The following is a 14,049-nucleotide window of genomic DNA, read 5'->3' as shown; positions in this document are numbered from 1 at the left end:
ATTCTTTCTCACTGGTTTTGTATTGCTTCCTTTATCACATTAAGTGCTGTTTTATAGCTATTTTCCATTGATTTGTGTCAATTCTTAAACCAATAGGAAACTGATGCTTCATGTATCTAATTTTATAATATGTCTTCATAGCAAATACAAGTTCCATACCAATTACCTTTCTGCTCATAAACTTATTACTTATTTTCACCTGCCATTTTTTTCAGATGGGCTTTAGATTTATTTTTTCAGGTTTACAAAATCCCATTGTAATTGTGTATAAGCTATACATTAATTAGGAAATAATGGAACATTAATAATACTTACTATTCTCTTCCAGGGACATGGTATATCTGTCCACTTATTCAAATCTTTAAAAACATCATTTAGTAAAATTCTGAAAATTTTTCCTTGTATAAATTCTGGATATATCTTCCTAAGTATATTACTTTGTATCTATGTTTTTTTGTTAACAACGACATATACAAGATATATTTGTATTGATTATTATGGCATATAGAAAAGTTATTGATCTTAGAATATTTATAATTCAGCCACTTTACTTACTTCTCATTAATCTGAAAGTGTGTTCGCTCAAGTTTTCTAGAAGTATAATCATCTTGACAACAATTAGTAAGCATTTTACTTTCTCTTTCTCAACATTCACATGTGAAATATTTTCCATGCCTTAATATATGCCGTACAAATTTTAGAACATTGATGCAAGAATCTTTGACTTCTCTGCAATTTAATATAGATGGTTCTAGTGATTTGTTCTTAATTATGATGTTTGTTATAGTTTAAAAATAGATAATATTTATCCCTTTAAGGTAGTATTCCCCTTTTATGAGTTTATCATTAAGGTTTACTAACAATGTATATTAAATTTTCAGCATCTATAGAAATAATCATAATGTTTTTATTATCTCAATTATTAATATTTATTAATACTAATAGTTAAAATGGTTTATTTAATGAACGGGTTTCCTGATTATAGGCATATTCCTGTAGCTCTTCCCTATAATACAGACCTAATTTGTTAGAGTGCTATTCAGCCATGATGGCAAACTTTTCTCAATTGAGCGACACTTGCTAATTTTTTTCCTCCACAATTTTCTCTGTATCACCAACACTCTGTTTTCTGACACTCTTTTGGCTCGTAGCAAATAGTTTGATTATTTTTCAACGTATAGATAAACATAGCTTATTGTAATAGTTAAAATATATGGCACAAGTTTGAGGTTGGCAACTGTCTTGTAGAAACGGGTCCAGCTCTAGGCCTAACTCTTGCCACTTTTAGAGCAATTTTAATAAAGTAAGAATATCAGGAAAATAAAAATGTCAGCCAATAAGCCCTGATTGCATGCTGTTGGTAGATGATAAATCCCAAAGGCAAGATACACCATCATAGGTGCTACGCTGATTGCTTGCACAAGAAGCACATCATCCCCTTTCCCTCCCCCCATGCTGGGACACACATGTGTGCATACACAAACATACCAGCTACACAGAGATGGCCCTTTCTTAGTATTGTATTTCTAGGTTAGTTTCTCTCAGGTTTTCAAGAATGTAATGCTCATTTTCACTTAGACTTTTCATTCTTCCAGTCATTTAATGATTCAACAAAAATGTATTCAAGGGCCTAACGTGTCACATCCTCTGTGCTGGATTTTAGGGCTACATTTTAGATAAGTCAGACATGATCCTGTCTTTGTGGAACTTACATACTCAGAAGTAAGACTTGGATTTCTTTTTTTCATTTTCATTTATTTGTACCTTGTTAAACTTTATAAATTGCTAGTTTTCCATTTCTTTTGTTGTACCATTTAATTACATAATATAGTTTCCTAATTGCTGATGGTCTGGATGCTTTTGAATTATTTATTCAATATGTGCTCAACACTATTCTGGACATTGGGGATTTCAAGGTGAAGAAGAAAGACAAAAAGCTTTGTCCCCAGGGAGCTTGCTACATTCTAATGAAATCCTGATTCCAAGGCTTAGCAAGATTCATCTGACTTTATTATGCTGTCTATAAAGTGAACCAAGCATTCTGGAAAGATAGTAATGCAAGGGTTGGTGAAAAAAAGGATTTCTAGTTAATAATTATTTAAATTGAAATTCACATAACCTCTTCCTCCAGGTAATTCATTTATTTTTGTAGTTTTAATAAATTTCAATATATATGACTCTAGCTTTTAAAGTAGAACACCATAAAACAGGTTCAGTAGGTTTCCCTACTCAGATGCATTTCTCTACTCAAATTTCTGGCTTCATAGACAGAAAACTTTAGTAAGCAAAATGGTGAGAAGGGAAGTACAAATATGCATTAGGTTGTTTCAAATGGTAGAGAAGCTCTCCCACCTTCCCCCTACCTCCTCCAAAAACTAATGGGAAGCAGCATAAAGTAAGAACTTTCTGAGATCACCTAATGACTGAAAAGAAGCCACATAAGGAGAAAGCAGATACTGGTGTGATTATCTCCTCTACTGGGTTTGGTACATTTTTATTCTGTGGGATAGTTCTGTATCAACAATGTTTTCTTTTGGTATTTATTGATATTAGAATAGGAAATGTTAATTAGTTGAATTCATTCATTCATTGGATCAACAGATATTTACTGAGTAACTCCTACGTGTCAGGCCCTGTTTTTGTGGATCTTGCAGTTTTGGTGGCAAGTAGGTATTGAACACGTAAATACATATGTGATAAATATCACAAGCCTGAAGAGACTAGATTGGCTGGGGGAGAACAGGGTGCCATGTAAAGTCTGTGAAGGAGCACAGCCACAAACCATAGCATTCATTCATTCATTCATTCATTCAAGAGTCATAAAGAATTTCTGAAGGGGCCAACCTTACAGTGGCACTTGAATACAGTCACCAGTTAGTTCTACAAATACTGAACTGGCTTCCTAGCTAGATCTAAAGCTACCTATGGATGGCAATGATGGTTATGAAAGGGAATTATTTTCCTAAGTCATATTTTACCATTAATAATAGTAATAGTAACAATTAACATTTATTATTTTCTATATGAAGGGCACAATGCTAAACACTTTACATGTATATACTACAACCCCCAGAATAACCCTAATGAGGTACAATGAATATTCACATTTTATAGATGAGGACCCTGAGGCTTAGAGACATAGTAAGTGGTAGATTCAGGATGTCATGGAACCCGCCAGGAATTGAGCATTTTAAAATAAAGGCCAAGGACAGGAAATGAATCTGCATACTTAGCCAAACATGGTAAGAATGTGAAATAACTCACTCCTAGTTTTCACAGTGTTTCAGGGATTAACTAAATAATCTTCAGAAGAATCCAATCCAAGCGTGCAATTCTTTGCATTCAGCACATACACTTGCTAAGAAAAGAGTCAGCATTCCTTGCAGGAAATGCTTTTATTTTACACCATCCCGACTTCTGGTAATGACCTTTCTTGGTGTCTTTCCAAGGACTGTATTGGAACAAACCACTTACCCCCAAGTAAGTTGTCTATTTACCAACTATTACAGGAAAAGAGAAAGTGGCCCATAGCCCGTCTCAAATAGACATTGCTGTTCTGTCTCAACGAAGTTTACGAAGCAACTTAGAGCTTTTAGGCTTCTGGGTTTCACCATGTTTTGCTATCAATGCATGAACTTTCCGTATCATCAACTGTCCTGTGTCCTATGCAAATGCAGAGGAAATTGGCCTTCACAGAGGCCTCAAGAGGATATACTTGAACCCTCCTTCCCTTTCTCATCAACATCATCACTGTTATCATTTAAGAAGCACTGCCTGTGTATCCAGCACTCTCTTCAGGTTTTGTGTATCTTTAAGCCTCGCAACAACCTTATGCGGTAGCTACCATCAACTCATTTTTCAGATTTAGATAAAGGAGGCTAAGTGAGATTGTTTAACTGCCTCAAGGTCACACAATGGGGAGCAAAGTCTGGATTAAAACCCAGATATTCAACTCCAGAGGATGTGTTCTTAACTACAAAGTTATGTGATTTGCCTTAAAGGATTTACAATAGGGTACAGGATCAAGAAACGACCAGATGTGTGCGTCTAAAATAAGCCTGTATTTACATAAAGAGATAAGATTAAGATTTAGAGAGTCTTAATCTGGGGTCCATGGACCCTGAGTGTTCACAGATGGATTTGGGGGGGTGCAGTATGAGCCCTAATATAGGGGTCAGTAAACTTTTTCATGTAGTAACTGTCTCAGATTTTGCAGGCCATATGGTCTCTATTGCAAATACTTTTCTCTGCTATTTTAGCACAAAAACAGCTACTAACAATACACAGATGAATGGGCAAGGCTGTGTTCTAGTAAAACTTTATTTACAAAAATAAGCAGCTGGTCAGCAGGCTCTAAATAGTATGCAAATTCTATGTGTATATATGCATAATTGTTTTTGTTGTTGTTATTAGAAGATCCATAGTTTTCTATACCTCTTAAATAGGTTCAAAATCCAAGTGGTTAAGGACAACTGGCCCAAATGGTCTCCAAACCCCTCTAAGCTTAGACATTTCAGGGTTCTATTATATAATTCTACGTGCCTTTTAAATTAATCTCTTAGAGATACTTTCTCCTCAGGAGGCTCTTTTGATGGATTCTGCCGTGAACTATTAAGTGGACAATAACTACTGTATGTTGAGAAGGAAACATGGGTTGCATTACCATTCAACCTTCCTTTGGTTACCTGGTCAGATGATACTGGCTAAAACACAATACATTCCAGACTGGAATATAACAGCTTGGTCCTGCACCAGATAGTCTGAGATTTGCTGAGGGTTTTTCCTCCTACCAGAGAACAGTTTCTGTGTTCCACTGAAGCCTTCTCCACAGAAAGAACTCACTTGTCCTGACCACACTAATATGCAGTTTGGATTCCTGGAGTCAGCCAGGTCTGCCCAGGTATGGTGTGGAGGGGAGGGATGCTGCTGGATGTGTTTGATTCATGCATCTCTGCATCTGTTCAGGGACCCTCCCTCTCCCAAGGATTCCCTAGCTTCATGAATCAGAGCATTTTATTCATTGCCTGTGACTATACCAACATGTACTTTTACTCTGCCTCCTTCCAGAGGCCTTGCCTTCCCCTAGGTAGAATCTCTGGGTGGGAATTGCTAATTTTATTCCATTGTGCCCACCACAGAGCCTGGCACCACGCTTTGCACATATATGACAGGAAAAGCAAAGAACTAAAGAAACTACAGAAGTCATTTTTTAGGTTAGTAGCACTGAGATCCCTGAAAGCTACAGCCAGTTTTAAATTCTTGCATCATTTTTGAAAATCAAAATAAGGGTTGTCCAATCAACTTGAGTAACAAACAGGATCAAGTGCTTTAAATTTTAGGAACAAGAACAACAGAGACGTACAAATACTATGGAATCATAATGTGATTGCATTCATATTCCATGTTTTTCTGAGAATGGAGTATTGGGTATAGGGAAGAGATAGGAGAAAGAAACAGAAGGTGAGGAAGAAACTGGAAGAGGAGAATGAAACCAGGGGAACAAAGAGACAAAGAGGAATACAGTGGAAAGGATGAGTGAGTCTGTATGCTAACCAACTACTGCTGGGTTGAAATTCAGCGTCGTTACCATGCAGCTATTTCTCACAGCAAGTGACCCCCAAAGAAGGAAATAAACCAGCAAATGAAAATAACAGGAGTATAAATCATTTAGCCAGTACTTATGGAGACCTTATTCTATATTAGATTCCTGCATACAGCACATCAGGATTAGTACTAACTCTCTGAAATGAAACATCAATAAGAGGACCACATGGTGCTGACTGTACCCCCAACTAATATTTCAGTCCAGCTTTAATTATCATGCTCATCTGGCAGCAGCATGGTGCCTGCAAATAGAAATGGGTCATGGAGGCCTGGGTTCTTGTCCCAGAATATCATTATATGACCTTGGTGGGCCAAGCTCTGTGCCTCAGTTTCCTCATTTGTTCAATGTAAATAAGAATTCCCTGCTCTGCTTATTTCACAGGAGTCTCAGGAGGATGAAAAGTAGAAAAAATACACACACACACGCTTGGATAAGTATAAACTGCCAGATAAATGTAAAATTGACCTTGTTCTCTCCACTTAACAAGGTAGTGGGTAGGCGGGGGGTGGGGACCATGGCATTTTGCACAGAAGGCTTGGTGACTCAATGAAGTGTCTTTTTTCCCCCCCAGTAATATCTGGTCTGGGATTATTACTGCTTTCTCGACGTTTTTAGACATACTTTTCTCCTTCAGAAATGCCAAAGGTGAAAAATACTATTCCACTGCTATAATTTGTCACCTTTGCTGCCTGAGCAAGACGTGCATAGACAGTTTAGTAATTAAGCTTTTCAACACTGCATCATAAAGTTTTATTCCAGCAAAGGCTATATTTATCAGCTAACAAGTATTAAATCACCCCCCTGCTCAAGCCGTTTCTCACTTGAATACGCACCTTTCAAAACAGAACAGCTTTCCTTGGCTGGCTTGATTAATGAAAGTTCTTGTTTAGAAATATTGTGATGATGTGTGGTCCTGTGGGGCGGACATAAATACACCTGGCAACTGTTCCAAATAGTGCGGACCCCTGTCTCCCAGGGGAGTTTGATACCTTAGCCCTGGGTCTTTTAGAGCATCTTGGCCATCTGAGTTTCCTGGCCCTCTGGGACAGCTTCCAGCAGGACATATTCCTACATCCATTTCATGGCTAAAGGGGAAGAGGTAAATGAAAATTTAAACGCAAAATGAGTTTTTAAAATGATTAAAACAGCAAAGTGACAATGATCTCCATTAAACAGGGTTGAGTTTTTTCTCATATTGCTGTATCCTTATCAAAACAGGTGCAGAATTATGAGGGAAACACACTTAGAATGAACAGATATTAAAAGTCATTGGTAATGGCTTAGAAGAGTACTTTCTTCCTGCAACCCACCCTGCCTTAAGAAATCTCTTTTTTTCCCTCCTTTGGAGGACATAAATTCATAAAACAAATATAGCATTGTTCTCAAAGGTTCAAAGTGCTTTCAGTCAAATGGCTCCAGAATAATGGTTGTGAAACAAAAGTTACTACATTTGAATGATTTTTCTACCATGTTATAAGGGTAAAATAAAAATAAAGACAAATGTTAGTCAAATATGGGCCAAGATGATGAAAAAATATCACCATTTTATAGAGACTGCATTAATTTCCTTCTTCCTTTCCCTGTTTTCAAAATAAGTGACATTAATCACATGTGGGCACTTAAGTTTTTCACCAATGTATTGCTAAAAACAAACATACAATAATATGCTGTAGGATCAGCAAACCCACTTTGTGGTATGTAAGCAAGTTCTGTGTGTGCATGGCAGGGGGGATGTAAGCATGAAACTGTAAACACTACCAAGATAAGAAATCTTTTGTTTGAACTCTTCTTAGTTTGAGAGGCTGCAATGATTTCTTTCCTTTCAAAATGATAAAACAGAACTCATCATATTGCTTTTCAATCAGCAACAGGTAGCTTGTTTGGAAGACTGAGGATCAATTTCTTTCCAGCCAGCAAGTCATGGGGTTAAGTCACAGAAACATGTGGGTGACATGCTGAACAACCAAGTGGGCAAATATTGAACTATTTTAAGTACATCTATTTTCTGGTTCAGTAAATTTTTTGTTGTGTTAAATTCATTAAACTTGACACAGTCTAAATGCCACAGCACACACTGGAAAGCCCGTAAAGGTAACAGCACCAGCCATAAAAGATAGCAAAGAGTAAAGATCGATATATTTTCATCTCAGTTTCTATTTAATTTTTATCTTTTTTATATTAAGACTGGAATTTGTTTTAAGGTCAAAAAGTACGGTGTGACTTGGAAAGTCAAGTTGACTCTTGTTATTTTCCGAAAAATCTGAAGGAAGAGGTTTCTTTGTCAGTCAAGTTGCCCTCCAAACTAAGATGACATCTATGACCTACAATTCGGGATCATTTAATAACTTGGGAGATAACTGAAAAACAAAAATTACACGCTGTTATCCACAGTTTGGAGAAATCTTGTAGTTCAGTAATTTGCAAAATTATTAATTCAAGGACACACTTGAAGCCTTAAGATGAGGCCTTGATAATGTGATTATTCTTTATTCAGAATTGAAATTTTCATAAGGATAATAAAGATTTTCATAGATGAACTGTTACTGTGATTTAGCATAATTTTGGGGGAGGGTCATTTGTTATTTTTAAGCAAACTTTTCCTCCAACAACAAGTAGCCATGGCAATTCAGAAAAGTGAAGAAAGGTATAAGGCATGAGGAATTTCCATTCTAGCGTGGGTTGTAACTACCGAAATTATAAAATTGATTTTATACTCCATATGAAAAATGATAATAAGTGAAGAACAATTTTCCAGTAATTTTTCTCAACAAAAGGTAAAAACAAATCAATAACAGAAAATTGTGAAAGCAAAAACCCAAAGCACATATAGGGACTAAGAATACAGGTACTAAAAATAATTCTTTAAAGCTTCTAGAACACATAGGGCAGAAGTGATGCAGCCATCAAAATTGGACTGAGTAAATCCATCCCCTCCACATACAAGGAAAGGTTTGAGATGAAGTGTCATTTGGCCAGGACAGTTGGCAACAGCATTTGTAACCTGAAAAAGTAAAAAAAGGATTGCAATTCACATTCTGCACTTTATGGTGCTGTCATGGCAACACCCACCTGGGGAAGGCTTCTCTACCTAGAGAAATCAAGATTTCTCACAAGGAGCACTGGGGGAAAAAAACCCCAAACCCCTTAAACTCCTCCTCTGGCCTAAGTGTTGACATTTACATTTATATTTTTAAATATTTAAATTGTTGATTATTAGATAAGATAATCAGAAGTGTGTTGAACTTCAAAATTAGTAGGTGCTGTGGTCTGAATATTTATCCTCTTAAAATTTGTATGTTAAAATCCTAACCCTGAAGGTGATGGTATTAGAAGGTGGGGCCTTCTGGGAGGTGATTAGGTCATGAAGGCTAAGTCCTCATGAATGGAATTAATGCCCTTTATAAAACAGGCCCAGGGGAGCTTGTTGGCCCCTTGGATGTCAGAACACAACCAGAAGGTGCCACCTAGGAGAAAGTGGGCCCTCACTGGACGCTTAATATACTGGTGCCTTGATCTTGGATTTCCCACCCCCCAGAACCATAAGAAATAAATTTCTGTTGTTTATAAGCCATCTAGTTTATGGTATTTTGCTATAGCAGCCTGGACAGACTAAGATACCCCTGTTCACTTCCCCCTCCCTCCCTCCCTCTCTCCCTTCCTTCCTTATACACATTCCCTCATTTTCCCCTCCTCACATATGTCCTGAGCACTGTTCTGGGCCAGGCCCTATGCTCAGCACAGGAGCAGCAGAATTTTAAAATTTCATAGCCCTGTCCTCAAGGAGCTCTCAGTCCTTAGAGTAAGACTGACACCCAAGAAAAATTGGCTCCTTTCTATTATTTACTGAGCACTGCAGTGTGTTCCATTTGCAGACTATATTTTATGAAGAAATGAATTCATTGTAGTCAATCCATGTAGGGGACTTTCTATAGAGTCTGATGGATGCGTAGAGTTTGCCAGTCAAGGAAACAGGGGAAGATCATTCTAAGGAGAAAGGGTGGCATGTGTAAGTGCCTAGAGTCTCTGGGCAGGGGTCGGGGGTAGGGGACAGAGAGAGAGAGAAAGAAAAGTGAGCTTAGGAAACTGTGGGGCAGGTCACAGTGTGTGTGTGTGTGTGTGTGTGTGTGTGTTGGGGAAAGGGGTTGTCTAGAGGAAGGGACATAGCAGAGAGGCAAGATAAGAGGGATATAGTGTTTCAAATTTTTAAATTAATAAATTATAAACGTCTATTGAAAAAGTGGAACTTGTTAATACTACTTACAAGCCAAAAGGGAGAGAATCAGCTGCAGTCTGGGATTTATATTATTTTGTAGAACCAGGTTTATAATATTTAGAATTATGAAAAAGGCACAGAGATTATTTTCTGGAAAAAATACTCTCAATTTTGGATGGATGATGCCGATAAGCTTTCACAGTGAGGAGAATGAGTGGGAGGTGAATGTAGTTATCTTGGACACTGAGATGGTTTGGCCACTGAAGCACCAAAAACTCCCTAAAAAAACCCCAAAGAAACAAACTTATTACAATGGCAATGTCACTTGGGACTGCTTTATTGCACGACTTCAGGGGGCGCTATTCACAGGGACTATAACATGACAGTTCTAGTCTTCCCTGTACAGTGTGTTCACGGAGAGCAATAAGGTAAGGCCCATGAGGATTTGCTTGTTTAAAAATCAGGGGGAAAAAAAAATCAAGAAATGTGACAAATGTTATTTGGATTATGGAGCTAAGATCTTTGTTCTAGATATGCTGAGTTAGTACATGCCCTTACAGTTTTTTAAAAGCAGAAAAATACATAGATGTTTTATTTATATGCTATCCTTTGCTTTTAAAAAAGAGGTGGTACTATTATTTCCTTGTTGAACATTTAAAGACATTGACCTCTAGAGACCTGTGTTACTCAGATTCAAGCGCGGAATGTTGAATACCCTCTCTCTTTTCTGGAGGCCACTTTACAGCAGCATCATCTGTCATAGACATAGCTGATAATCTTGAAACCAGCAGATAAGATCTTTGAGTGGCTAAAATAGACAACACATAGTGTAGTCACTGAAGTACAGGCTTAGATGTTCAATCAGAGCTTTTAAACCCATGCTTTAGATAGCATTTTAACAAGCTGGATTATTTGATTTGTCAGTAAAACACTAAGGGAGGAAGAAAACCGCTAGGTTCCTAGATATTAGTGATTTCAGAATGTGACAGCTGATAGTCTGAAAGCAATGGATGCTGTATAAAATCTCAAAAACCAGACAGGACTGGGAAGAAGCCTGGCAGTCTGGGGCCATTTAATTGGGGGGGTGGGATGGGTGGCAAATAACTTTCTGGCTGTTAATAGGCCCTGAAGGCATCAGCTATTAGTTGTCCTGCAATCGTTAATGCTCACAATGATGGCCCCAGTTTTCAAGAAGCAATTCTAATATGCATAAAGTATTCATTGCTAGCATTTCTTGAATGTTCACAGCATACCAAATGCTTTACATGAACGCCCTATTTAATTCACACAGCAACTCTAGGAGGTGGTTACTGTTACTCTCATTTTATAGATGAGAAAGCTGAGGCTCAGAGATTGTTACTTGCCTAAAGACAGAAAGCTGGTAGATGAAGCAACAGGGATTGGAACAGAGCAGGGTGACTCCAGAACTCACACTTCCAACACTTTTAGAAACATTTTCATAAAGACTCGATTTAAGTAAAACAAAACAAAAATGTTTGATTAGTCACTTAGAGTTAGGTACTTGGAAAATTCACATAAATGGTTCCATAAATGGAATAGCCCATTCATATATATACACACATACATACATGTGTGTCTATCTATGCATAATTTTTAAAACAAAACAAAAATGCTTGATAGTCATTTAGGCATCTGAAAAATTCACATAAATGGGATAATTCATTCACACATATTTACATATACACACACATATGTGTGTCTATCTCTGTATAATTTACACTCATACATACATACATAAATCTCCATTTGTGGTAAAGTTTTGATACATTTTGTTGGCATCTTTATACAGATAAACTGTGGCACTATTAAACATTACACAAGTACTAACCAGGAAGGAGCTTAAGAAAAAAAGTTCTGCCCAGTCATGAGCTGGTAATTTATCGTTGCTGTGTAATTTAATTTGATGAGTGGTAAATGCCAGATGCCAGATCACATGGCTGGAAAACTGGGCCACTGATTAGCCAGTCGGCAGTTTGGATGAAATCAATCTCACTGCATTTAGGTGGAATCGCCCATTTTGCAATTACCCAATGAGGAAAATATGAAAACATGGAGTATGTGTTGGCGAGCTCCTTTACCCATGTGAACTAAAGAGCCCTGCAGTGGAGAAGCACATAATTGTCAAAGCCACAATCTCACAATAATGCAGCCTTTGGCTACACTTCCAGCCACAGTGAGGAACCACAGCTCAATGACTGTGTTTAAGAAAGATGTCAGGGCTGAAATAACCCCTTGGAAATCCAGGTTGCTTTGCCTCACTTGTGTGCAAGGGCTGGTCAGAAAGAACTCCTGTCTGCTCTAGAGTAGCTCATACAGTGTTTCTATAAACCTAGGTGATGACTCAATTGGACACAAATCAAAGCAGAAAAAGTGGTTTTATTTCTAAGCAATTTAAACCTCTGTGAATGTGTTTTGTGATTTTTTTTCCACCTGCAGAATAAAACATAACTCCTAAGACCCACATGGAGAGCCCTTCATAACCAGGATCTTACCTCCTTCCAAATGTCATCTGCTGCCACTGCCTCACCTTTGTCACATGTCCTATCTACCTTCAAACTCAGCGTCTTCAAACACACCTTTCTTTGTTGTGCTTCTGTGGCTTTGAACAAGCCATTCTGCTGGGTGATGTTACATCATTTCCCCTCTTTTCTGACAAGTAAATTGCTTATCCTTCAAGATGCAGTACAAATGTCACCTGCTCTGAGATCTTGCTCTGCCAGGCAGAGTAAGTGCCTTTCAGCATGTTATTTATGCCTACTGTGTTACTGGCTATTTTGCACTATAATGGTATCCACATCTGTGTCCCTTTCCGGACTGCATGCTCCTAAGAGTAGAGACTGTGATTCACTGATCTTTGTATCCAAGGCTGAGAACAGTGCCTAGACCACATTCAAGTGTGCAATAGCTATTTATTGAGTTAAAAAGAGATAATATTGTACACAGTTGATCAAACGAAGGTCTTTGCAGGGAACTATCTACACAAAAAGTGTTATTCAGAGGTTCTTGTAAAGCTGGAAGAAGCTCAAATGCAAGAGCTATTGTATTTAGAAGGTTCTCGATAATGATGAACGAGAGGCTGTTCTCATCTCTGTGAACTGCTTTAAGTGAATGTCTCATGTCATGTATTAAGTTGAACCATACAAACTTGCTGATTCTGTAGGTCAAAATGATAAAATATTGTCAATTTTTATGTGGTTCAGCCTAGTAGTTTCTTTGTATTATGATTATTAGTTGTGAAAATTCACCCAAAAAGTCCCTTTGGTGTGAGAATGAAACTAAAGATGAAAAGAAAGAGGGAGGCAGACAAGTAGGCTAGTTCCACAAAATGACAGGTGATAATTAGCAAAAAAAAAAAAAATTCAGACAATGTCCATTCTTTCCTTCCATTCCTCTCCTGAAGCTAAAGCATGTCGTTGAACTATGAGACATTTACCCACAGAGAATAGTCTCCGTGGTTTGGCCTACGGAGTGGCTGTATTAATATTATAGGTTGACCTGTTCTAGTTGGCCATCCAGCCCATAATCTGGTTACTTAAAACCAATCCTTCTGAAACATGACACCAGGTGATGTTCAAGTGGGCTAGGCAAGATAAATTTTAATCCTAACTTGATCAGGGAATTAGACAACCTACGAATCATCAAGTTCTTGCTGTTGCATTTCCTCACTTATGTTATGGTTGCAAATTATATTAATACCACATTTCATGGAATCTCGGGTACCATAAAAGGCACCAATATTTTATGCACCAGTGAGAAAGAAAAAAATGGTGTCAACATGACACAAAACTTTATCTTACATTTAATACTTACTAGAAAAGTTCTTTTAGACTTATCTACAGGTATCTTTTGCAAACATAAAAAGGAAATAAAAGGGAAATACATTGATTAAGCCCTTCTAAAAATTTCTTCACAGGGTTGGACTTCTCTGAACCACTCTTTAACTCAGAGTTGTTAGTATCTGACGTCTGTGCTCCTCTCCACACAATCTGTCCCCTGTGCTGCCTAGAACAATAGCAACATGGCATTTCTTAGAAGAGTGCTCCACTGAATTACTCTTTCTGGGGTTTTCTTTTGAGCTGTTGACATCTGTTCTGCAAGTTTAGATGATGCATTTTTCTCTTCAGTGGGAAAGAAAGGTGTTCAGACTTCATATTTTTTCTTCAAATGGTTCTTAAATAATGTTCATTGAAATATCAAGGGGTTGCAGCTG

General features: G+C 37.6%; 1 protein-coding gene across 1 annotated transcript in view; it reads right to left on the bottom strand.

Annotated features, from left to right (window-relative positions):
• Positions 1–8,068: 8,068 nt before the first annotated feature.
• Positions 8,069–14,049, bottom strand: part of RNLS (renalase, FAD dependent amine oxidase) — a 246,840-nt gene continuing 240,859 nt past the window's right edge. The window contains exon 7 of the mRNA XM_045568205.1: positions 8,069–8,606. Within this exon, the coding sequence (XP_045424161.1) occupies positions 8,454–8,606 (153 nt within the window). The 3' untranslated portion in view covers positions 8,069–8,453. The remainder of the gene's footprint in view (positions 8,607–14,049) is intronic.

The sequence above is a fragment of the Lemur catta genome, chromosome 14 (assembly GCF_020740605.2).
Source record: "Lemur catta isolate mLemCat1 chromosome 14, mLemCat1.pri, whole genome shotgun sequence".
Taxonomy (NCBI): Eukaryota; Metazoa; Chordata; class Mammalia; order Primates; family Lemuridae; genus Lemur; species Lemur catta.
Note: the sequence above shows the minus strand (reverse complement) of the source record. Positions and strands in the feature narration are given on the sequence as shown.